The sequence below is a fragment of the Gymnoscopelus braueri genome (assembly GCF_963280865.1).
Source record: "Gymnoscopelus braueri genome assembly, chromosome: 13".
In the NCBI taxonomy this organism is placed as follows: Eukaryota; Metazoa; Chordata; class Actinopteri; order Myctophiformes; family Myctophidae; genus Gymnoscopelus; species Gymnoscopelus braueri.
Genome location: NC_137615.1, coordinates 23115389 through 23142353, shown reverse-complemented (window position 1 = coordinate 23142353; position 26965 = coordinate 23115389). Strand labels below are relative to the sequence as shown.

Here is a 26965-nt window from a genome sequence, read left to right as displayed (position 1 = left end):
TAGATGACAGAAAAAACTCACTGTAATGCGTCCATGCTGCTCGCCCCCTCCTGGGGAGGTGGCAGCACTGCGACGACGTCTGCTCTCAGGGATACGTGGTTTGACGAATATTACATAGGGTTTGAACTCCGCTGTCCGCAATCTCTTCAGAGCCTGAGTAAAGATTGGTTCACAGACAATAGAGGAAAACAGGCCAACGCACAAGCAAGGGTTAAAGGGACAGAATCATTTGTATTGCTATAATACCAATATATTGAATGTGTAATCATTGGCTGCATGTCCTCTCAGGCACTGTCAGCAAAGTGCTACTGTCTGCAGGGACTGTAAAATGTCACATTAGCATGTGATGATACCCAGGGCTTTACATTAAAAACAATGGGCTTATTGGCAGTACATAGGACATGGTACGTAGAACATGAACCCTACCTCAGGCTGAACATCCACAAGGCATGTCTTATTCTTTGCTTGTACAGAGCGGATCGCCTCTATGCTGGTTCCATATTGGTTGTCCTTGTACTCCCCATGCTCAATGAACCTGAACAAATAGATCAGATCCATGAATACAAACGGTTCAGGTTCACATAACAGCAACACTGGTATCTATAGAAACCCACTTGTTGTTCAGAGCGTCTGCGTCAAACGCCTGTTTGGTGACAAAGTGGTACTCCACTCCCTCTTTCTCATGGGGTTTCTTGGGCCTGGTTGTGTCTGGGGACACACAATAGGAAAGTGTGAAGACACGGTGCACTGTGTGACGTAGCTCCATTAGTAGTTGTGGTCTGTGTCCATATTGACTCACGTGGTACAGCCACGGCATATCGATGTGGGTTCTCGGCTATCACCTTCTGCTTCAGTTCATTGATGCGTGCTCCGAGGCAACCTTTAGTTAAAGAGGTATGGACAGTGTTAACAAGAGAACGGTAAGAAATAATACTAACTGTAAAGAGTAACTCTAATTGTAAACAGTCTCCAACATTCACATTCAATATCCCACTAGACTGTTGCAACACAGCCTATGTTCCACTAGGGGTCAGTATCATAACATGAGAAAAAGTCTGTCTTACCAATCAGAACCACCAGGCGAGGCCTCTCATTGGATCGCTGCTGGTAGCGGGCCACCTCTTCATAGGTCAGAAAGCCTGGCTCACCGGGATCCAAGCCCTCGCCAGAAGACCCCTGGCGGTCCTTACGACTCAACCGGAAACTCCTTCTCAGACCAGCTACAGCACAGCCAAGGAAAGGAGGGAGGGGCCATAGAAGTACAGTGTCAAAGGTCAAATGCTATCTTCCATAAAATGGCTCAAATAACATTGCATAACATACAGTAAGTGCTCTCTTCTAATCATGCTGTAAAGTACAGTAGATTATCATTTATGTTTGCAGACAAAAGTAAATGCTATTAGAGTGCAGCTGACATTTTAGTTAGTAAATAATCATGCAATTGTTATTAATTGTTATGTCAATACAGATAATTGTGTAATCTTTTTGACAGGTCATTTTTCATGATAATCATGCATTAACCGTCTGTGACTAACGTGACCCTTGCTTGCTTGAGAACTGACTTATCTCCAGTTTAATCGGACTGCCGGGTATTGTAAGATATCGGCTGAATTTAAGCCAACTTAATGTTATGTGTAAAACAATGCTTGATCAAATGCATCTGATATGCAACAAGGCTTTGGCAGCACTGATCGGTAACCAGAAGTGATCTGACTCCGTAGCTGGGATTAGGAATGCTTTAAACCAAAATCATATTTGGAAATGTGCCTTCATCCTTAATATACTCATCAAAACAGTTATTGTCCAGGATGTGGTGCAAACAATGCATGCTGCTTTGGGGCTACGGGCCTGAGGACAGGGCAGACAGGACAGCCTATGGCGTTTGGGAATCGTCAGTGTAATAGAATGACTGCAAATCTGGGCTTTCCCATGACCAGGGCTGTCCGTCCACCTCCCTCTGTCAGTGGTGTTATACCCTGAGGGGGATAAGCCGGGACTGTACCTGAATAAAATTCCCAGGAAAACACCTGGCCACAGGAGGGCGCCACTGCTTTACACTTAGGAGAGACTATTAAGGGGTGTTAGAGCATCACACAACCCAGCCTCACCAGTCTCCACACAGGGTGAATGAGCAGCAAAACGTGCCTGGTTGAGTGTGCAATACATCCAACGGAGCAGGGCCCTCATGGGGTGGAGTGGAGGGGGGGAGAGGGGGTGCACCAGCCACAGCAGCAGGGGCAGTCAGATGCAGGGGTCGGGGTGGGGGGGGGCTTAGGAGGATCCAAACACTGCTCAGTGGGCAGGGTGCATGGAGGGAAGGGTGACTGGTGAGTGCTGTAAAGTTCTAGGAAGTTTTAGGAGGCTTTAGAGCGCGTAACATAAACACGGCTGGTGGATTGGTGTGTTAATATGAGGAAACACTTGTTCCCAATTACAACCATGTACAGGTTACAGGATAATGTCATGTTATATGTCAGGTTCTTCTTTTCTTGTTTTTGTTGTTTTAACCTTCTTCTTTTTATGTTTAGCCCAGCTGTGTTTAGATCTCTCCTTGTGCTAAGCATCATTCAGCGGGTTCTGCGGATGTGGGGAGGGCGGGTGTTGGGGGGGGGGGGTGTTGGGGGGGGGGCGTATCAGCGTCAATATTAGGGTGATGGAGGCCGAGGGAAGGCATGTCAGTGGAAGGTTAGAATGGAGTTGAGGATAAAAGGTGACTGTAGCATGTACCATCCATAGTGATTTATTATGGGGCGGCCATAGCTGAGTGGTTAGTGAGCCCGCCTAGGGAGCCAGAGGCCCTGGTTGCCCCAGGTACGATTCCAGGCCACGCCAGCATATGGGTCGATGAAATGAAATTTGTCCCTGAGCAAGACTCTTAACCCCTAATTGCTCACAGGCCCTCATTGGAAACAAGCCCGCAAGGACTTTCATGAACGTCCTGTTAAAAGGAATTATCCTTATCCTTATTTGGATGCGGTACCAATCAACCACTCCCATAGTAGCAAAGTCTCTGATGAGGCAGTTGTTATTGGCACCTGCAGAAGTGAGAGGCCGCACTCCCTAGTTCCTACACATCTCACCCCATTACTCGCTCCATTTTTGTGTGATATGAACAGCGCTGTGGACAATGTGCAATCATAGACTTCTCTATATCAATAATAATAATAATATAAATTATGAAGAAAAAAAAAATGTGTCTGTTCTAATTACCTTTCTAATTACCTTTGTGATATAAATGTTATGGACACCAGCCCAATCCCTCTACATCTCAAGCCTTTCTCAAACCTTTCTGAGTCTTCTTCATGTTAAAAAAGTTCAAAGGTTGTTTTAAACCAAAGCGATTACCTGCCTTTAATCTGGCACTAATTGTGACCTCATCACTTGATCCCTAGGTACCATCCACCCTCCACCCACCCCCCACCCCCCAAGAGCTGACCCATCAAGAAGAAGGCAGACATTTTTACCCCCAACCCCCTGGAGTGACCCGTGAACCAGTGCACAGCCAGGCTGCAGCAGACAAAGAGCAAGAAAGAGACAGGAAGCATAGAAGGAGGCGCATGCTCTCACCTATGTACTGTCCATTGAAATAGCCCTCACAGTCACAGTCCTCTGTAGGGAGGCAAGCAGGGAAAATAGAGGTTAAGAAACCAGGAGCAGTTAAGGTACAGAGGACTGGGGGGGGGGGGGGGGGCGGGGGTCTCGAGCAGGGCAGGCAGAGAGTGAGCAGGTAGATGGGTGAGCAGGGCAGGGCTGGCAGGAGTTAACCCATCATTTTAGATTTGAGCTATAAGCATTATTTTATACTTTGACTATTCAAAAATCTTGAACATTTTGTGCAAATCTTTGAATACATATATTTTTTGAAACAGCATTTTTAACTAAAATCTTTGCTTCTGGAACAACATATTTTGATGGGGATCGGCGGCCAAAAACATAATTTTGGGGGTCCTTGACATGAAAAAGTTTGAGAACCACTCATATAACATACGTTTTTTTTTAAAAAAAACTGTTAAGCTTTAGAAGACATTTGTAAAGATTTGCACTATTTTCATGATTTTTCAAAAATAGCAGATCTACAAGCTCATAGCGCAGCACTCTGTGTCGCGCTATGAGCTTGTAGATCTGCTATTTTTGAATAGCCAAACAAATCTAAAATGACAGATGCGTTCCTGGATTGAATGGGTTAATAGAGGCCCACAGTTGGACGCCACAGCCACTGAAGAAGCCATGATGGAGAGACCTTACATTACAGTTCCAATTATTTTTGGAGAGGAGAGGAGAGGAGAGGAGAGGAGAGGAGAGGAGAGGAGAGGAGAGGAGAGGAGAGGAACCTCTCTGGAGGTTCATCTGTGAACTGTGACTCTGGCATACACACACACACACACACACACACATTTGTACGGCAGCCTGGCCTCTGCCCAGCTCTGTGGGAGCTTGGCAGCCTGCAGGTCCTCACCTAGAGAAAGCTACTGTATACTGTAAATATAATCTGCACGTCTAAAACAAAAGGAAAATGTGCCACTATGTTGTTGTTTTGTGTAGCTCTGAGGTTTGTGCTTGTTATAAATGTAACTGGCATGAAGGTGAGGTGATGAGTAAACATTTGTGTGTGTGTGTGTGTGTGTGTGTGTGTGTGTGTGTGTGTGTGTGTGTGTGTGTGTGTGTGTGTGTGTGTGTGTGTGTGTGTGTGTGTGTGTGTGTGTGTGTGTGTGTGTGTGTGTGTGTGTGTCTATCCTGCCTTCATACAGCATTGACCCACCTTTGTCACATCCATGGTCATCTGAACAGTATGCAGTCAGGAGACAGAGAAAAGAGGAGAGTGCTTAAGGTAAACAACGAAACAAACCACCGTTCTATCATTTGGTAATGAGGTTGGCCATGAAGGACATGGATTGATGTCTCTCTCATTCGGCAAAAATAGGACATAACATCCTGTTAAAATACCCGATAAAGCTCACAATGCGTCGCAAGCTTGTAGATTTGCTATTTTCACAATTTGACGTACAATAATATACATATATAGGAATATAATTAATAATAATAATAATAATAATAATAACAACAACAACATGGATGTATTGGCTGCCCCTTCCCAATGTTTCTTTTTTAATCCACCACCACTAAGATTAGGGGAATTGATCAAAGACGCAGAAGAGGAATAGAGAGAGAGAGAGGCAGGGAGTGGAGTGCCCTCGGGGCGCTGTAGGGTATTGCAGGGCAAGCTGACATATCACTAAGCCCATGTTGTCTACCCCTGTGGCTCAGGACTAATCGGATCGGCTGCAGATTACGCACCGCAAAGAGACACCATCGCTCACCATTACCCACTCACCTGGCTACTTCCACTCGCACACAGCCTCCGTGTTTGCTGCCGTGCGCGCTGAGTAAAGTGAGCGAGCTCAATGCATTGTTAAGCCATTGTTCCCTTTAGTGGGCTGGTGGATGAGTGTGTGGCGTCTGGCTGCACTGCATTCACAGTGCGTTTCACCGGCCAGATGGATATGAAAGAGATTAATTCATTTCTGTGATCCCTCCCTCCCTTGAATTTACTCTTTCTCTCTATGATCTATCTTCCTTTCTTTCCCCTCTCTCTCACTCATTGTTTTTTAAAAACATGACTGCATGGCAGCTTGTGTAGAATGGACAATGAATTCCTCTGAGAAAGCCAATTACCAGGAAACAAGGTCACAAAAGTCAATGAAAACAACAACAATCATCTAGCTTAGATATTATAATGCAATGATGGTGACAGACCCACGTTTTTAACCACAAGTGAAAAGAGAGCCATTCATCACAGGTGACAGGGAATATTGCAGTTAGAATGCAGGTATAGAGAGAGAATGAGCCTTTACTGGATAATCTAGTGGAATGAAGGAGGAGCTGTGGAAATCAGCATGGAGAGAGGGGGAGAGGGAGGGGGAGCTAGAGAGAGAGAGAGAGAGAGCGAAGAACTTACAGACAGTCTTTTTAGGGGATTTGGGGTTTGGGAGTGTGCCCATTTTTATCCTGTAGGCCAGTCGTCTGGGCAAATTAACAGCGGAAGAAGAAAGGTCCCAGAAACGACAGCAGCAGAAGAAAAAGAGAGGATCATGAGAGAGATGTACAGTGGAGAGAGGAGGAACAAAGGAATGTCTTAAACAGTATTATCTGTTGAGCAAGATTTTTAGTTCTTTAGTTATTTTTTTTTAATGTTATTTGTATCCAACACTGCTATTTTTACCTACAAAGACAGTTTTCAGTATTTCAAATTGTCACTATTGCTGGGACTTGTCTTCCTCTGTTATTAATTCAACATAGATTCAAGGCTGTTTAGATTTACATTTCCAGCCTACTCTAATACTTAATCTAATCATAGTTGACCTCAGAAAGTGAAGCACATGAATATGGATTAACAGATTACAGCTCTGCAAATCTCAGATAAAATTATTATTAGAAATGTTTGACTGAACCTTTCAATCCGCATGCAGATGTGTTTATACAATACATTTTACTGCATGTGTCATATTGGCACTGTACAACAATCACATGACTGATTGTTGTACAGTGATGGCCTCTAGTGATGGCCCCCGGCCAGCCTCACCTCTCCTGGAAGTGTTTTGAGGGGATGAGTCCAGCCCGGAGGTTGCTGTCTCCCACGCGCTTGGCCTGCCACCAGGTGGGGTCATCTTGGGTCACAACCTGCAGCAGGGATGGACAGGGGTGGAAGTAAAGTACTCAAGTATTCAAAAGTACAAATTGCGGAGAATCAAAAGCACACCTTTCTATTGTGAAATGTAGCCAGGAGTCATGAGCTTGCAAAAAAATACAAAATAAAAATACTCTTACTGTACTTAAGTACAGTACTCCAGTAAAGTAAAAGTACAGTACTGTAGTTAGTTGCAAGGAGGGTTTAAAAATCCATCAAGGCAGAATGAGATGTTCTTTCCCAGCAGCAATGATGACGACGCAACGCACAGAAGAATGCCCACTTCTGGTCTGACGAAGGAGGAGCCAGGCCCGGAGGCAACCCGCAGTGCCTAGAGCCTCCTAGTGGCGCCAACACCTGCTGCTAACATTTCACCAGCCACCCTAAGCCCCCAAGAGACAGTGGGGGCAGTAGCATGCCACTTGGACACAGGCCGGGGTCTGATCAGCCTCGGTCGGGTCGCCTGGAGAAGGGTGTCTGTTGCAAGACCCGAAACGCCCAGTGACTCCAGGAAACCACACTGATGATGTGTCCAAGTGTGTGCATCAGTAGATGTTTGTTTTTGTTTACTGTCCACCACACTGACCTGCAGGATGTCTCCTCGTTTGAAGGGAAGCCCCGCCTCCTGGCAGGGTGTGGCCTTGTCCTCTGCTGGGGTGTAATCAAACAAGGCCCTCATGTACACCTGTGGTCACATACCAAATAGACACAGGCTGTAGAATAAAACTGTCACCAGGAGGGATAGAAGATTTCACTAGGCCCGTCACAAGTATCACATAATCGCCTAATCACAATTATTTGAGATAATCGCATCAATTATTTGGCATAATCGTCATAATCGTCAAAATTGTTTCCTTGTTAAAATATGTTCATACATTTTCCAAAAACAGCAGAAATAGCTATGCTATGTTTTTTGAAATATTTAGAAAGTATACAATTATTAAATATGTCAGTCATTCAGTTTGTTATATATGTAAGTTATTTATCATATCTGGTCTGTGCAGTTTTTGTTTACAAAGCACATTTTTATTCATGTTCAAATGTTCAATGCCAAAAACCGATCGATTATCGCAAGTAAAATGTCATGATCGTGATTCGTGACAGCCCTAGATCTCACATCTCAAAGTAGAAAATCATATTGATTTTGTTTATGGTAAATGGATCCCACTGGCATGGCAACCTACGGTGAGTGAGCTGGGTAGGGTATGGTCATTTTCCCAATATGGGTTGGAGGGATGCTGGGATTGTGAAACTATTTATTTCAATTTCAAATGAGACTTGTATTGAGTGTGCAGACTGTGTATCCTATCCAGAACACAATCCTCCCTCCCATCTCACCTTGCTCTCCTTAAGTCGGTCCTCCTCTTTAATTGCAGGGATTATCTTGAGTGTGATGGAACCCTGAGACTGGGACTAGATCACAGGCAGGGAAGAGGAAGTACACACAGTTGAGAGGAGATTTGAACTGGATAGAGTATAAAACATGCCGAGTTTAATGATATGCTAAAATGTCATTTCAGCCCATGCTAATTAAATATTAAATCAGTTGAATATCTTGAGTGTTCATTACCCTCTATCATGATCCTAAAGAAAAACACTTGACTAATTAATGCTTTTAGTAATCCTGTTTTTGATTTTATTATGATATTATGATATTAACCAAATGAACCTTAGCATCTCTATTCTGGTCATGTTATAATAGGTGAAAATTCAGCAAAAATTGCAGATCAACAAGCTCACAGCGATTTGCAATGGACATGCGAGCTTGTATATCTGCTATTTTAGATATTGACATACAACACACGTCATATATACGTGAAGATTGTTAAAGGAGGTTTGTCTACACTCATATCACACAAAACTGTTGTCTGTGATGTTGAGGCAGGTATTCAAATCCTGAAGATGGTTGCACAGCAGGCAAGTATCCTTAACCATAGAACTTCAGCACATCCTTTACTGTTGCAGTTGTATAAATTAAATGTGTATGTCTAATCAGTAATCAGTCCCTTAACCACCTCAGTATGCCTTAATGGTTCAACACCAGCAGTTTCTCTCACCAGGAGCTGACTGATCTCATCAGGTCTCTTGTGGATTATGGAGATGCCATTCACCTCCCTTAGTTCATCTCCAACATGGACCAAACCTGGAGACGAGGAAAAGATGAGACAGAAGAAAGAAGCTCAAGCCAAATTTGTGTTACTCACTGAAAGTTTCATCTTTAATAAGGTATCTTCGGTCATATGACTATTATAGATTAGGCTTGAGACACTCTGGAGCTGTAGTACATTCTCACGCAGTGTGGTGAAAACATCACTGACAGAGGTCACATGGTGCTGTGTCAGTCATGTTAGAACATCAATGCTGTTGTTGGGGAATGACAGGGGCTGCTATTCACTATCAGCTGTGATCTACTCGACAGCAGTCATAACAACAAAAGACCAGCGGGAAGAGAAATCAATACTGTAGCTTTTCCCTTAGCAGGGGGCTTTAAGACAAAGACACATGCATTGTGCAGACACAGCTATACATTCACACTCACACACACGCATACACCCAAGATATACGTAGATAATTGTATGTATTCGCAGGCGGTCTTATTCTGTACACGAACATCACAACCTGATTTTGTACAGCAACAAATCAGACTTATGTCATAAATGATTAATGAATGGGGCCACCGATTGGTTTACATTCCTAGCATGCGTGGTTGTAACCTGCAATAACACATATGCATGCACACGCGCACACACACACACACACACACACACACACACACACACACACACACACACACACACACACACACACACACACACACACACACACACACACACACACACACACACACACAGTTCCTATATGTGGTTGCTATTTCCATGGTAACATGCATGGACAGCTCTTTGCTGAGTGTGTGATGTGTGATTGGCTCTCTAGGGGCTGAGCCCAGCTTGCAGAAGGCTTTGGGTTTCATGAGCCATTCAACACAACCATCCTCGTTTTTTCTTCATTAGCTGCTGTTACTGCTACAGCGGGAGAAAAACTGGTCTATAGACTAGCGCTTTAATCAGGTCTAAAAAGTTGAGCCCGACAACGCCCAAGCCCGACAATATTCTGTCTGAACCCGACCCAAGACCGCACCTCAATACTTTTTTTTTTAGCCCGAACCAATTACAGACTGACGTTTTTCTAAAGAAGTTTCCCTAATTGACAGCAGCCTTTTTTCTCTTCACTAAATCTTGTATGTATTGTATATGTATGTAGGATTGGTTATTCGTCAAAAGGTCTTTATACCCTTTTCCAACAGTCTTTCTTTAACGGCTTGGAACAAAATACATAAATGTAAAGCCCTGCGTTTACTGCGTTACTGCATTTATGTTGTTTGAACTAATATGTGCATCAGTAGTCCTAATAAATTAGATAAGAATGCAATGTTTTTAGAAGTCTGCATCTGCACTCAGAATCACAGTTACTGTATAACAGGTATAAATAAGGTAAACCCTACCGGAAACTTGCATTGCAATATCGGTATCGTTAATGACAGTGCAATTAATTGATTATCGGATATCGACCAAAAATGTAAATATTGTGCATTTGTCGGCTATTGTCGAATTTCTTTGAATAGGGCTTATAAAATGTGGTTAAATAATATAGAATTACTTTTTATAAAATATCGGACTCAAAAACCTGGCATCGTCGACACGAAATACACATGCTGCTGTTAAAAGTCTTCAGAGGGTTGAGGGAAATGGACAGAAACATGTATTGGAAAACATAATGGACATTAAGGAAGACAAAGAGGCAGACAAACAGACAGAGGGTATACAGTGTGATTTACCACTTCGGTCTGCAGCACCACCCCTCATGATGCGGGCCACAATCACTGACCCGGTGGCATCATCCCTTCTAATGGTGGCTCCCTGGATCACAGAGAAAGATTAGAAGAAAGATCAAATTAGAAAAGTGGGCCTAATCCCTTAGGTCTATATCCCTCCTCCATCTCTAACCCATTCACCTTTCCTTTGGACTTTGATGAGACAAGGAAAAAGTCTTTATCCTTCATCTTTTGAATAGAAGACACCTTTAATGCATGACCATGACCCGGAAATGATATTTGGTCAACAACACACACGATATGCATACCACGACCTACAATTACATATTGTGTACATACGATTAGTGGTGCAAACCCTGCCTGCACCCCCATTTCTTGTTCTACGTCTCTCACTTCCTGTGATACAATGATTGATTATGTAGGCTAAATGAAAACGTCACCCCCAAAAAATAATTATAATGAAAATCTATAATTTACTCGTCCCGTGACGGCTTGAATACAAGGAGACTTTTCAGTGTAGTTCCTAGTGTCTTGGATCCAATCTATGTCCTAATTATTTATAAAACATGTATTTTCCGCTAAAACTTCATTGTTTAAAACAACCGACGCAAACTCCTGGGTGTACCTGTGGATTTAAGCTCCTGTTGAACCATGCATGCTCAGGCATGTTCCTTGCCTTGGTTTATACCGTTAGTGATTTAAGGTGTACACTTTTAATCTTAAAAGCAATGTTTTGGAAGTACTGAGCATACAACTGGATAAAGGACACTTGAGATTTATTCCTTAATGTCTTTCACCTTCATAGTGACCATGATCTTTTAACCTATTAAGACCTGAGGCCGATTTCTAATGTCTTCTAAATGTTGGTTCAGTGGTTCTCAAACCTTTTCATGTCAAGGACCCCCAAAATGATATGTGTTTGGCCGTGGACCTGCATATCACAATATTTTGCACCAGGGTCCCCCAGAATTTAGCAAAGATTTGAGTTAAAAATGTTTGCTCTAAAAATATATATATTCAAAGATTTGCACAAATGTTCTTGATTTTTCAAAAATAGCAGAAATACAAGCTCATAGTAAGGCACAAAGCTTGTATATCTGCTATTTTTAAATAGCCAACCAATGCTATACATACAGTATAGCTCAAATCTGGCCCGGACCGCTGGCCTTACGGTACGGGCACCCAGCCTGACAGAGTGTCGCGGGTGTGAATCCCGACCCCAAGACCTTTGCTGCGTGTCACTCCCCGTCTCTCTCTCCCCATTTCCTGTCAGTCTACTATATGAATAAAGGCAGAAAAAGCCAGAAAGAAATATCTTTAAAAAAAGAAATTGCTCAAATCGAAAATAATTTCTTCAGCCATTCACAGATATTGAAAATCTACCCATCCATTGTCGATTTTGACCTTGACCTTAATTGCAAAGTTGAACTTTGAACTTTTCTACCCAAAATGTATAATCTCTTACTGCTCTACATTACCAACAACTTTACAAAAGTCGTCACACAAACAGGAGTGATTACAAGACCCTGCCATTCATTGCTGCAGGCAGGGACATTACACACTGAATAGCATCCCTTCATGATATCAATTATCACCTAAGCCCCATATACTTCATTGACTGGGGTGCCCCAGGGGTCCCCCTTTGGCCCTCTCCATTTTCTACACCAAATGTCTTCGCCGGAAACAGCAGATTGTAGAGCTTGTTACAACACGTTGCAATGCGACACGTTGTGAGCTTGTAGATCTTATGCCTATTATGACATGCCAAGAATAGGGACACTACGGACCAGTGGTGGAATAAGTACTCACATTTTTTACTTAAGTAAAAGTATCAATACCACAATGTAGAAACACTCTGTTACAAGTAAAAGTTCGGAATTCTAAATTTACTTGAGTAAAAGTACAAAAGTATTGGTACCAAAATGTAATAGCCTCTTTTGCGTCTATCCTGCTGGCTGCCAGTAGGCCTGTCACAATTATGACATAATCGTCTAATCGGAATTATTTGAGATAATCGCAATTATTTTTTGCATAATCGTACCATTATAGTTTTCATGTTTCATACAGTTTCAAATTTGAAAAATAGCTGATCCATAGGCTTACAAGCTTAGTGACGCGTTGTAAGCTTGTAGATCAGCTATTTCCGCTATTTTTACATTCCGTACACATACATTGTACAAAAGTATTAAATATCAGTAATTTCTTTAACTTCTATTTAAGTCATTTGTCATATCTGCCCTGTGCAATCTTTGATTACGAATCCTAAAAGGCGAACAGAGATGTAATTTGTATTCATACGTTATAATTTTCAATGCCAAAAACACAATCAAATCGTTAATCGCAATTATTTGTGTGACAATCAATCGTCAACTTAAATGTGTGATCGTGAGTGACATCCCTATCTGTCAGCACTCACCAGAGGCTCCTTGTTTTTCACAAGCCTGACAATCTTCACAGACTCTTCCTCCAGCTCATCCTCAAAGTCCTCTGGCATTGGGGGGAGCACGGGGTCAAAGTTCTTCTGGGCGACTGTGTCGTGCACCGAGAGAACAGCCTGGTCAGACGAAAAACACATACAGCAAACTGAGATTACAATGGTGACGGTCATTTATGTCATTGTAACCCAAATGAGAGTCACCTAATCATTGGCAGTCAGTGATGGTTAACCACTTAAGCCTGATTTATACTTTGGTCGTTGTGTGTTGCATCAATGTGCCAGGGCCGGACTGGGACCGAAATTCAGCCCTGGCATTTTGGTCCGAACCGGCCCACCACCCCCCGGGCCGTTTTGTCAACGGGGGGGGGGGGGGTGGGGGGGGGACTGTTTCAGACCAGTCCTGCACATGAACTCTGAAGCCGCACTGAGGCCCCTGCTGGAAAGCATCCCAGCCCAAACATTAAAGTAACTAGTAATTGGGCCGCGCAACCCGGAAATGACCGTAATAATCCTAAAACGGGAGCAAAAATATTTAAAAAAGAAAAAAAAAGTTTTTTTTTTTTTTTTTTTTGTGGTCCAGTGGCCCACTGGCCCAGCGGCCCACCGGGCATTTGCCCGGTACGCCAAATGGCCAGTCCGCCGCTGCAATGTGCTATTTTAGACAGAAATTCTGAATTTTGTGCTTATAACGCAGGCCCAAAATAAAGACACCATGTTGAAAGTGGTTAATTACCTAATGAATATTGATTTAATATTTGAATTTAATAAAACATTTATGACTAAAGTTTACCTTGAGATGTGGCGATGTCAGCAGATGCAGGAGTTCCTTCTCCTCTGTGCTCATTGGTCCACTCTGTAGTTCTTCTGCAACCTGCCAATAGCAACACAGAAGTGAATCACACCCTGTCCTGGTGTGAACCTGCGTGTGTGTGTGACGAACCGTCCCATACACTGCAGGCTATCGTACATAACATCGTATATAACACACACACACACACACACACACACACATACAAACAGAGAGTAGCTAGAAGCTAAGGTCAGCATTTTTCCCGCTGCTAACTGGTGTGAGTGAGAGAGGGTGAGGCAGGATGTGGAGTCTCATTAGATGAGCATCGGGATGATTCAGCACATTTATAACATAAAAATTGATACCGGCATTGCTTCCCTGTCAAGATAACTCACTGTGATGCACTGAGACAGGGATTTAGGATGAGTTCATATGCATGTGTGTGTGTGTGTGTGTGTGTGTGTGTGTGTGTGTGTGTGTGTGTGTGTGTGTGTGTGTGTGTGTGTGTGTGTGTGTGTGTGTGTGTGTGTGTGTGTGTGTGTGCATTGAACTTACATCTTCAGCCAGAGAAGAGGCACTGTGGAGGACGGGCGTTGGGCTCTGTCTCTCATACTGTCTCAGTTTCTCATGGATCTACAAAACACAGTTAGTTTACTAGAGGAGAGGACAGCATAAGTGACAGTCAGGCCTGTCAAATCCAATGTACTGACTCCCAAATCTACTTATACAATAACATGTAAAGTAACATGAAAAAATAAAAAGTCAGTCTACAACGCGTCACAATGTGATTCGGGAAGATTTTTTAAAGTTAAAGCCAATGTTGTTAAGTGTATATGTGGGTTTTATATATACTGTAGGCTATTGAAAGAAGGAACAGTATTAACAAGATCTTGTGACAAATAATAACTGTATTGGATCCATTGGAACACAGATAATATTTTCAGTTTCCTGGAAACTAACAGTTTTGGACATACAAGGATTCTACCCGAGGATTCTACCCGACAGTGATGTTATGTTATAATAATAAAAATAAATATAGCACTTTTTTAAACAATGTTACAAAGTGCTTTGGTTCTTTCAACCCATTCTCAATGCCAACTCATCACATACTGACACTTGGTCAGGACACCCTTGGTGTCACTGGGTCAATGCATTGGGTACCTCTTTAGCATTATTATTCAACATTTATGGTAGTCCGCGCCAAGTGACTTAACGGAATGCGGACTTGAAAGAGAACAAGGTGATGTTGCCGTTATGACGAGTTGGGAGTGAGAATCCATTGGTTCTTTTTGATGAGGAATGTGTAAGTGTGACGCATTGGTTCACCTTCATTAGGTAGCCCAGGCTCCTCTCACTGAAGACATCCTTGAGGAACACCATGTCCTCCTTGTGATTAGCATCAGGACGCAGCTGGGAGGTCAGCAGGGCCAACGTCTCATGCAGCCCTGGAGAGGAGAGGAGAGGAGAGGAGAGGAGAGGAGAGGAGAGGAGAGACCAGAACAACAGAGAACATTGACAGATGGTACACAGTGGGCCTGAAGGTGTATGAATGTCTACACTGTACATCATGTGTGTGTGTGTGTGTGTGTGTGTGTGTGTGTGTGTGTGTGTGTGTGTGTGTGTGTGTGTGTGTGTGTGTGTGTGTGTGTGTGTGTGTGTGTGTGTGTGTGTGTGTGTGTGTGTGCCCTGCAGTAGTATCTGTGTGCTAATTCATCTCACCCGTGCCTGCTGTGAGGACCGGCATGGCTTCTTTCATGGGTCAGTGAGGCGGGGAAGCCTGCTGGAGAAAGAGGGAGACACAATGTCCTCAGAATGTGACATGGACAGCAACCTGCTCAGAGTCTCCAGACAGCTCTAATGACGTTCCACTCTTTGGGCATGAGATAGGAATGTAATATTTAAGGTGTGGTGGTTGTGTTGTGTTGTGTTGTGTTGTGTTGTCAGTATGTGTGTGTGTGGAATGTAATATTTAAGGTGTAGTGGTTGTGTGGTTGTGTGCGTGCGTGCATGGGAACACTGGTACTGGTGCTATTTATCACATTGACTTGTGCCCTGCCCACGCCATGCTGTGGGCTCCCGGGCATGGCAATGCTTTGGGGGGGGGGGGGGGGGGGGGGGGGTCAGCACATACGTGTTGTCAGGAAACAAGAGAGAATTATCCTCTTTCTGCAAATATACAAAACACATTGAGAGATAATAACTGCAGATACTGATGAGACAACTGTGCACTTTCTCCATTCAGAATATGTTAACATGACATATTACACTTCCTGGGCCAAACTAAAATTGACAAGGCTACACTCAAGCAAGGAATGGACAGCATCAATATCTGACGATACACACAGTCTGATTCCCATCAGTACATCAGCATAAACCCCCATCCTCCCCCCAGTCTACTCCTCCTGAGGTAGCCCAGGGAACCATGGAGACAGACTGCAACATTAGCCCAGCCATACCGATCAATACCGCAGTCATTTCTCTTTATACCTCCCATCCTTCCTCCCATTGAGGAAATACCTGTGGCATTCCCACTAGAATCATTGTCGTGGCGGGGGGGGGGGGGCAGTGTAAAGCCTACTACAATGACAAACAGCAGTATAGTAAGTTAAGCGTTAATGTTAATCTAATACACCAGAGCTGGTAATAATCATCATGCCATATTAAGACAGTCATTAAGTCAGAGGCACATGCACACATTCACACACATCCACTGTAATCCTGAGGTGGCTATGTAGCTGTCATGGAGCTCTGGTTCAGGGGTTATGCATTTATTATAACCCAGTTTATTTCATGTTAACTATACAGTATGCGGCACTTTGCATACTGTACCAGTGGAATGAGGACAGAGTGAAGACTGAATACTCAACTCAACCTCAATCTGTCTAGACATAACTAGCTATTGTTGTTTCTGCCAGCTTATTGTGAAACAAAGCTGACCTTGCTGGATCTCAGGTGAAAGATGGTAATCAAGATCCTAGGTCACCATCAGTGGACGTGACCTACTGTTCTCAAGATCTCTGTCACCATCAGTTACGACACTCCGATCTCGCCACGACGCATGGTTGGTTCGTGTATCACGTCTGCTTCAGCAACACCTACATTATGAGGATTCAATGTTTGGAACAACTGTATACAGTAGTGTGAACTATTGGTTGCCCGATGTCAAGCGTTACTTTACTTCTGCATTCTTCTTATTAAATCTCTGAACACACTGAATTTTAAATCAACTATCGGTGTGACCTACTGTACACAAGATCATCATATGTGATGTATTTAGATCCATTTGAGTTTGCTGGACAATTTTAAAGACATGGGGAGGCAGTGGCTCAGGAGGCAGAGTGGCCAACTTGGAATCGGAAGGTCCTCGACCACTCCTGGCTGCGTGTTAAGTGACCTTGAGCAAGACACTTCCCTAACTACTCCAAATCAGTAGGTTGGTGCCTTGCATGGTTTCCGCTGTCTCTGAGTGAATGTGTGAGTGAATATATGAAAGTAATGCACATTGTAAAGTGCTTTAGAGAAAGCGATTATATAAATACACCATTTACTATTTAATTTGGTCCAGATAACAGTGAAACTCAAAATAGCAATGCTTGTATATTCTGTAGTTGTATTTACATATGATAATGGAACCCCCTGGAACCGTCAATAAAAGTACTACTACACTATAATATGCCATGAAGAAACATCATACTTTACTATGCCATGGATGGCATAATTATACGCTATGTGAGTTTTCTTACATAGGATTGCTGCTTGCATCCAGTTCAAAATACTTGTGATGACCTACGTACAATGCAGTCAAGGGCATGGTACCCTACTGCCTTCAGGATATGATCCAACCCTACACCCCTTCCAGTATACTACAATAAGCAAACACATATCCCTCCCTTCCCTACAACAACTGGCCAACACTCCAGGTGTCCGAGACTCTTCTACCTCATGGCTCCCAAGCTGTGGAATATTCTGCCGCAGTCTGAAACCTCACCTCATTCCCTTGCTGCCTCATGTTTGTGTCTGTTTTAAGAAGCATGTTTTCTTTTAAACCTAATGTCAAATAAAACAAACCAGATAAAATGCATGGCGGCTTATGTATTTTATTATATTTTATAATATTATAATGTGAAATAAAGTCAATTAACTTCTAGCATTGTTCTGATGCACTCCTCTCATAAGACAAGGTCACTGATACACCCTAAACACAGAACTAACAGCACAGGCTCTTTTTTTTTCTTTGCTTGAATTGTAAAATAGGAATTATGTAATGCTAACAGGCAAAAGGCTGGAGGGAGCACGTAAGTCAGTTGGCTGTAACCAAAAATATTTCATTTTTCGTTTCAGCCAGAGTAGGGCCATAAACACGAAATGTCAGAATATGCCGCTAGGAGCCAAAGTAGGCCAACTGTAGCACTATTCAGTCAGTTATGACCCAAGAGTATGTATGCTACGTGGCCTCTAGCACATGGGATGGTTGGGGTAGTCTAGCTAGCTAAACAATTTCACTAGAGCTATTATTGCTTCTGCACACGGTCCCGTCTGGTGGGCAGAGCTGTTTTTGTCTCTTTCTAAACCTGATTTTCTAACATATCTACCAATATGCTTTGAGGTATATAACTAGAATAGGATGAACACAGACAGCAGGACTCATGAATAATGAACAGAGAGAATATGACAGTGAAAGGAGGTGGAGGGGGGAGAGAGGAATGACAGGAATATGTAGGGAGGGGTGGCGGTAAGAAGCATCTCTTTTGTGTTTGTTGAGGGCACAGAACACCGGAGGCAGTGTCTTTATTCTCAAGGGTAATCAGCACAATGGCAGGGATTTTGTGCCATCCACATATTACTTAAAAAAAAGATTACGCTATTACAATGCATTGTTGAAAATGAGGAATCAACAATCTCGCATTCATCTGAAAGACCATATTATCTACAATGTATAATGAAAAGGCAATTATATAACAAGCCATCTATCCAATAAAGTGTAGATGGGTAGAAAACGTAGAGTTAACTTACTTTTTTTTTTAAAGGGTCCCTTCCAGAGTGTAACAAATTACCCAAAGGGTTCCATTTTTAATATACTCCACACTTGGAGAATAAGTGGATGGATAAAAGTTTAATGTCTCCCTCTGTAATAATGTGCAAAGAACAGAGTGACATTAATGACATGATGTGAAGGGCTGGGTTTTACCAAGATGACATCCAGGGGTGCAGAACTGCAGCAAGAAGAGATGGTGGAGCTCATTGTGCAGACTTTACCTTAAAACTGTCATCACCAATGCATACACACTGCAGAAATCTAATCTGTGAAGTATATCTGCAGACAATATTCCAAGCTTGAACACATATTCTTTCACTTTGCAAGTTTTCATTTTGGTCATCAGTTCACTTTGCAAACAATATGCTCCATTCGCATAAAACAACAACAATAATAAATATGGCATAGTTGTGACCAAAAAAGGTATAGGCTGAAGCTTATTCTGCCTACCCTTTCACTATTCCTATTCCTGAAGTGAGAGAATACTCACATACTTACCCATGTAATTATATATTTGCATACTCATATACTACATACAGTATACACACAATCACAAGCATGTATCCATGTGCACACAGAACCGCACGCACACACAACATTCACTCTCTCACACACACACACACACACACACACACACACACACACACACACACACAAGATCTACAAGCTTGTAGATCAGCTATTTTTATAGTCAACAACAAAATATATAGGGTGGATAATGCAGTATCAGAGGAAAAGGTGATCATTATATGGTCAGTATAGACCGGATACATTTGAAGGTCTGTGTATATATTTGATGTGTACTGCTATGAACTTGCATGCATGCATGTAGGCTATACTTACACATACAGGCAGATATATGGAGTCTCACTGGGATGAGTGGTGAGACACCACCAACTCATTGCTTCGTCATTAGCAGTTTATTAGCATTGACGCTAACAAATGAGATGAGTAGGTCAGTGTATTTAGTCAGTGGTTAGGTCTTAAGGATGCACTGGAACCAGACTGTATGTGGCCCTCATGCCTACAGAGACCTCCTCTTGTGTCTCATCCTACATTTCCCCCCTCTCAACTTTGATAATAATTACATTTAAATAAACATTTCAAAATGATGTGGCCTTCTCCGTTATATTTACAGAAAAATAAATAAGTATGTAGATCTTGGGATCAACATGGATCCGCATGAAATTGCATGGTTCCTGGGGAGCCGATGGTCAAGTGGTTAAGGTGCATTCCAAATATGGGCTCTAATTCCTGAGCCTGACGACCTTTGCTGTGTGTCACTCCCCGTCTCTCTCCCTGTTTCAGTCACTCTCCACTGTACTATCCAAATAAAGGCATAAAAGTGGATTTCAGGCTTAATGTGGCCAGCCTGTGACATCAGTCAACTATGACGTATGACTCCAAATTTGGGAAAGGTTTCAGCGTGAAAGTTAAATATTTAATTTCAAAAAGTAAAACATCCAGTAGGTGAAAAAACCACACACACACACACACACACACACACACACACACACACACACACACACACACACACACACACACACACACACACACACACACACACACACACACACACACACACACACACACACACACACACACACACACACACACACACACACACACACACGCCTTAAAAAAACGAAGAAAATAAATGAAAAGTCTAGAAAACAGGACAAGGTTTAGGCCTATCAGGAAAATTAAGTTGTGCTATCTTAAAATAAACTGGCACACAGCTAATTTAGCTGAATAATTAATCCGGCGCAGAATGTGCTGATGTGCTTTTAAAGAGGTGCAGTGCTCCACCTGTGTTATCATGTCCCCCTCTGTTACAGAGAGGAAGTTCAGGAAGGATGACATCATTCATAGGGCTGCTCTCGGAGCCATGTGGTGAGGTCATCAGAGAGGGAGGGAGAACATGACAGACAATCATTCTTTCTGTGTACACCTCAGCTCCCGTGGGGGGTTACATGGGGAGAGGGAAGGACTGGCAATAAGGCAATAGTGGTTGAGGGTATAACGCTTTACAATGGTCTTACCCCTGTGCTTTAATCTGGGGGAAAGTCTAATCGATAGAATACTGTGTTGGTGCTTAATGACAATTTTACTCACATTGTGTTGGTTACACACTTGTAACCAAATTGTTTGAGGGGAGTTTTTTTTATTAGGTTCTTACAGGTTAGTATAGTTAAAGTATCACATTGGTGTTAACCAAAAATGTACACAGTACACAGTGTACAGGTACACAGTACTGTATTTTACGCCATGTTTATAATATGATAACAAAGGCCGATATTACTGTAGCTCTTACGGTAATTAATTTGACCACTCTATATGGCAGGGGTCGGCAAGATTTATTTCCAGAGGGCCATACTGACTTCAATAAAGTGAGTGAAGGGCCACACATTGTACAATTGAATTGAAACTTGAAACACATTGCTGAATTACGTTAAAACTGCATGAATTTGGTAGACATGCCAGACCACTTTACAATAAGGTACTTATTTTCACAACAAGAATTTTCAGTTACAAAATGTTCTAACTGAAAATTGTTCAGTTTTTTTTTTTACAGCTCTACTGTACCGTATCACTCTGGTGTACTCTGGCGTTACAATAAAAAGAATACTTGCATAAAACAATCCACGTCAATGCCGTATCAACTTTTAAATGAGCCTATAAATGTATACAGATCTTATCTGATATCCACCACTCCATACAGTAGGTCACCGACACATTGCATTATATGTTATAAATATGGACTCAAGGTTGACTGTTTCACTGTTACATTAAAAACATAAAACATTTGGGTACATACGGATGGAGGAATGCAGGTATAGTACTCGAATGGTAAATATTAATTACTATTATTCGAGTTAAATAAACTTTTCTCAAAATATGAACATACGGCAGCTTTTTAGAATGTAGATTTGGGGGGGTCATTAACTTTTTCTTTGAGGACTTGGCGGGCCGGATTGAGATGGTCAAAGAGTGTGGGGCCCGGGCACGGCCCCTGGGCCGTATGTTGCTCATGTGTGCTATATGGCATAGTAGTATGTTAATATAATATAACTAGCACATCTAAAGTGGTTGGAGGTGGTCTCCCTGTTCTTCCCTGTGTTCCACACACCACTGGTTGAGAAGTGGTACTGACTGAAGATCAAAGTGCAATTTTCCCACTGGATATGTGGCCATTCCATGTTAGCTCGGTGGTAGAAGATTGTCTCCTGCATGGGAGACCTGCGTTTGAATCCCAGGAAGGACATAAATCTTATGGATTTCAGCTTTTAATGCACTGAGCGACTGGTGAGAAGATGGCATGGATGGCATAACACTTCTGATGTACCTTTGAGCAAGGTGAACACAAACTTACTGCAAGGGTACTAAACTTTAGATGTCTCTGCACTCTGACCTACAGTACACATGTGTATGTGCATGTCTATAGAGAGCTATAGGTCGATCCCCACATCCTAAAATGCTTAAAAACAAATACAGACCATTAAGATTGATGGGCTGGAGTAACGCAAATCTGCACCCAGATTCCCTGCTGTCTCACCTTCACCAAATAAACAGATACAATCACCTGACACGACTGTCACTGAATCAGAATCAACGTTTTTTTTGCGTGTTCCTAATGTGACTGCCTAATAACACTGAATAGATAAGACATTCTCCCATACATTTAGCATTTTCCTCCAATGGAAATGACACATTCCAATGTAATGAGAATTTTCCCTTAAATCCAGTTAAAGAGCTTAGCTGGAGATCATACAGACACGATGCCTCGGCTGTCAAGCTGTGGTCACGCAAAAGGCTCGGAAGTGAGCCTCCACAACAAAGCTTCCATCCAGACATAATTCATTCATTCAAGTACAGCTCGCTGTCAGTGCACCACTAGTTCTGGCCCTTACTATGTGACCCTTTGTTCTAAAGAAGTCGGTCTAAGTTCAAGTTAGTTCATTCATAATTGTACATATATATATATATACACAGTCTCACACATCCTGGCTCTACACCTCTCAACTACACGTACTGTACCTCCTCCTCGTTTTACTCTAATGCTTTCTTTCCCTTTTCATCCCACTTTATTTCTACCATTTCTTCTCTCCATCCACACACACACACACACACACACACACACACACACACACACACACACACACACACACACACACACACACACACACACACACACACACACACACACACACACACACACACACACACACACACACACACACACACACACACACACACACACACACAATTCCTCTCTCCCATTATGTCCTGGAGGTTCTCTGATGTCTATCAGTACACTGCCAAGAGTTTCATAATATCACCCAGACTCTGTTCTTGATACGTTCCCACATAGAAGAACCCCGGAGACAGAGACAGAGCAGCTGCCACTTAACAGTGCTAGAGCTGGACTGATCCTTCCTCTCTCTTCTGTTGTTGTTGTTATTGCTGTCACTTTGGATTTCATGCACAGATCTGTGCCATCACAGGGCATGGTAGTTCAGACCTTCAAAGGTTTGAATGCATCACACACATTCACAGACAGTAGATACAGATGCTGATACAGACCCTCAGACACACACACACACACACGCGCGCGCGCGCGCACGCGCACACACACACTGTATATACGCACAAACACACACACATGCTGATATAAATACCCATATAATACACACGGAGATACTCATGTATACAGTATACATTACTATACATTCAGACATGGGGTGGCTCAGTCAAAATGGGTTGTCAGTCATTTGAAGTCACAACAGAGGAATCCAAGGTCATTTCATAAGAACATAAATAAAAACTTCCTCTGTCTTCCATTAGTTACAAACGATGCCTCTACAAGACCGCATGCTGCAGTATTGTATTCAGTACAGAGTACACCATCATTGTATGCATTATCTCTGCACTTGCGTATGAAGATGTTACATAACAGAATGGTCTACGTGATGTTACAGCAGAAAGTTATTTAGTATGGCTATAATATCTAGTACGTGTGTGGATATAGAGTTTAATGAAGACACTGGCCTGTGTGTGTCTGTGTGCATGTGTGAGACAGAGTGAATATGTTGTAGGCCTGCATGTATGTGTATATGTGTGTTTCAATATGCAATAAAGACATGGCAAATATAAATATACGCCTAGACACACAGAGACACACACGGAATGAATATATCATAGCAGATGGTCTCAGTTATATTTACCGGCAGTCAAGTATATGTTGACATCCAACATTGGTGTGAACACTGCACACATACTAATCCACTGATGTTTTACTGGCCTGACAGTAATGGGAAGCAACTCTAAGCATGTTTGGCCAACATCCAGCATGACTCTCTCACACGCTACACACAGTGAAAGTATGAATGCGTTTATCCAAACCTTCCCGCTTGCTCTATAACTTACATGGCTTTTACATCAGCCCAGACAGCCAACATCCTGGCAAAATACCAAAATCTATACCCTGTCAGTTATAGTGGACTGTAATGTCTAACACTCTCTCACACACACACACACACACACACACACACACACACACACACACACACACACACACACACACACACACACACACACACACACACACACACACACACACACACACACACACACACACACACACACACACACACACACACACACACACACACACACACACACACACACCTCAAAAGGGGGATCATATAAGTTGAGGGTGTGGTCTGATGAACACATTATTTATCATTCCAAACATGGTGTTGAGATAAATGATACTCAGTGTTGACACCTGCCCCGCTACACTCCCCTCCCCTCCACACACCAAAGCACCAGCCAATTTTGATGTGCAGGCCAGGAGCTGATGGTCCATTGTGGAACCTTGGGCCGTCAACCTTTACTTTATAGAGTGCAGTCAGAAGACAGGCCTTGATAGCCACAGCGTTGATATACTGAATGTAATAGATAAGAACTGGAGAATTCTCCAGGCGCTCAACCGAACGCTTGTTTGCATGCAGACTTAGATGTGGAGCGAATTGCCTTCGTGATATATCAGGTCGTATTGTTTTAATATCATTAATTTGCTGTTCTTTTATTCACATAGTATAGAGGGAATCTCCCTTGTTTGTCAATAAAGATGCCTTGCGCATGTAAAAGGTAATTTCTGTGTATGTCGTCTATAAACTGGACTTTAGGGTTTATTGAACCAAGAGTGACAGGTCTGCCTCGGCACATCAGCTGGTGACCCCGACCGTGACCCTGTCCAGTCCAGACGACCGCTGGATCCATAAGATCCAAATAACAATTCGCCCATACACTATGTGCTACAATTCCTTGGGGCCCCAGGAAGGGTACACGCGGTGCTATATGTGAATTGTATTATATCAAATTTAGGTCAATTATTAAAGACAATGTGTAAATATGATTGCATACATGTGAAGTCACCACTGAACAGCAGATTGAATGACCTTTGTGTTTAATACTTAGGCTCTGTACTTCCTATACCCCATGATGTCCTGTTAGCGTGGCTGGGTGGACCGAGTTGATCCTCCCAGCAACTGTCTCTGTATATGTTTATGAGACCACCGGAGACACCCCGACGTTTTTTTACACGGATGTTTAACTATCAGCTGTTACTATCAGTTATTTGTCTTTATTTATATATATATTCATGTCAAGGCCTCCAGAATAACCCACGATTCAACTTGGGTGTTCGAGCAATACATGGCTATATATATAAATATATGGATTTATTCTTGTTGTACCTCGAAATACCACTTTTTCACGCTTTGGTTTTCGGTGCGGGTGAATTTATCTAATATTAGTTTTACACTAGATGTAGGGGGTTTGTCTGTGTGCCTGCATGAATATATCCGTACAATTGTCATAATGTACGAATAGTTTACTGAGACACTACACTGTTTCTCTGTATTCTATGGTCCTATAGTTTACTGAGACACTACACTGTTTCTCTGTATTCTGTGGTCCTATAGTTTACTGAGACACTACACTGTTTCTCTGTGTTCTGTGGTCCTATAGGTTACTGATAGACCACACTGTCTCAGTGTACTTTATGATCCTATGGTTTACTGAGACACTACACTGTCTCTCTGTATTCTATGATCCAACAGTTTACTGAGACAATACAATAAGTGGCCTTTACTAGGATCTCTAAACCGCAAACCACGCCGGGTACATGGGAGAAGATAGCGTGTAGCCTAAGTTGTGTACGTTATGTGTCGTTATGTGTTATTATGTGAAAGCTGGGACTGCGGCTAAGAAAATACTACAGGTTATATTATGTGAAAGCTGGGACTGCGGCTAAGAAAATACTACAGGTTATATTATGTGAAAGCTGGGACTGCGGCTAAGAAAATACTACAGGTTATATTATGTGAAAGCTGGGACTGCGGCTAAGAAAATACTACAGGTTATATTATGTGAAAGCTGGGACTGCGGCTAAGAAAATACTACAGGTTATATTATGTGAAAGCTGGGACTGCGGCTAAGAAAATACTACAGGTTATATTATGTGAAAGCTGGGACTGCGGCTAAGAAAATACTACAGGTTATATTATGTGAAAGCTGGGACTGCGGCTAAGAAAATACTACAGGTTATATTATGTGAAAGCTGAGACTGCGGCTAAGAAAATACTACAGGTTATATTATGTTTAAGCTGAGACTGCCACTAAGGGGCGACCCCAAAACTACTACAGGTTACATGCACGTTATGTTTAGCTCCAGCATCCGAGCGAGGTGACGTGAACGGCTGGCTCTGCAGCCTAGGGTTGCCCCCTAATTAGTACTACAGTGTGTCATATGTGTCTTTATATGTATGTTATATGTACGTCATCCGAATGAATGAAGGCCTCTGTAAGTCCTGTCTGTTTGTTTGTTGTTGTTTTTTTAAGGAGCATCCACTAGTCTACACCTTAGTGGAGACTATTCTTCCTGAGGTCCAGGTTTGTGCTTAAGTACAGTCTTGAGGTATTGTTACTTTAAAAAGCCCTTACAGCTATCTGTATTTTTACATTTTACATTTTGCATACATCTCAGAGGCAGACAGTGTGCTTCTGCCCCTGCAAAACACCTTGAGAACGTTGGTAACTGTTTACTTAAGTGAGATAATTGCTGCAGAACCACTTCAGCCCTGCATACAGCTCAGCCATTTGGAAATTGCCGATCTACA

At 42.5% G+C, this 26965-nt stretch overlaps 2 protein-coding genes across 2 annotated transcripts in view; one reads left to right on the top strand and one right to left on the bottom strand.

Moving 5' to 3' along the window:
• asic2 (acid-sensing (proton-gated) ion channel 2) overlaps positions 1 to 3792 on the top strand; it is a 454275-nt gene extending 450483 nt beyond the window's left edge. The window contains exon 10 of the mRNA XM_080445999.1: positions 3778 to 3792. Coding sequence (XP_080302125.1) covers positions 3778 to 3783 — 6 coding nt within the window. The 3' untranslated portion in view covers positions 3784 to 3792. The remainder of the gene's footprint in view (positions 1 to 3777) is intronic.
• The window catches only part of mpp3a (MAGUK p55 scaffold protein 3a), a 36559-nt gene that overhangs the window by 1065 nt on the left and 8529 nt on the right, over positions 1 to 26965 (bottom strand). The window contains exons 2-20 of the mRNA XM_080445996.1: positions 15464 to 15521; positions 15071 to 15189; positions 14300 to 14377; positions 13745 to 13825; positions 12934 to 13071; positions 10521 to 10602; positions 8743 to 8828; positions 8024 to 8098; positions 7272 to 7370; positions 6581 to 6678; positions 5957 to 6021; positions 4760 to 4780; positions 3568 to 3609; positions 2003 to 2068; positions 1065 to 1220; positions 800 to 880; positions 615 to 708; positions 427 to 535; positions 22 to 153 (exon numbers count right to left, since the gene is read on the bottom strand). Coding sequence (XP_080302122.1) covers positions 22 to 153; positions 427 to 535; positions 615 to 708; positions 800 to 880; positions 1065 to 1220; positions 2003 to 2068; positions 3568 to 3609; positions 4760 to 4780; positions 5957 to 6021; positions 6581 to 6678; positions 7272 to 7370; positions 8024 to 8098; positions 8743 to 8828; positions 10521 to 10602; positions 12934 to 13071; positions 13745 to 13825; positions 14300 to 14377; positions 15071 to 15189; positions 15464 to 15500 — 1659 coding nt within the window. The 5' untranslated portion in view covers positions 15501 to 15521. The remainder of the gene's footprint in view (positions 1 to 21; positions 154 to 426; positions 536 to 614; positions 709 to 799; positions 881 to 1064; positions 1221 to 2002; positions 2069 to 3567; positions 3610 to 4759; positions 4781 to 5956; positions 6022 to 6580; positions 6679 to 7271; positions 7371 to 8023; positions 8099 to 8742; positions 8829 to 10520; positions 10603 to 12933; positions 13072 to 13744; positions 13826 to 14299; positions 14378 to 15070; positions 15190 to 15463; positions 15522 to 26965) is intronic.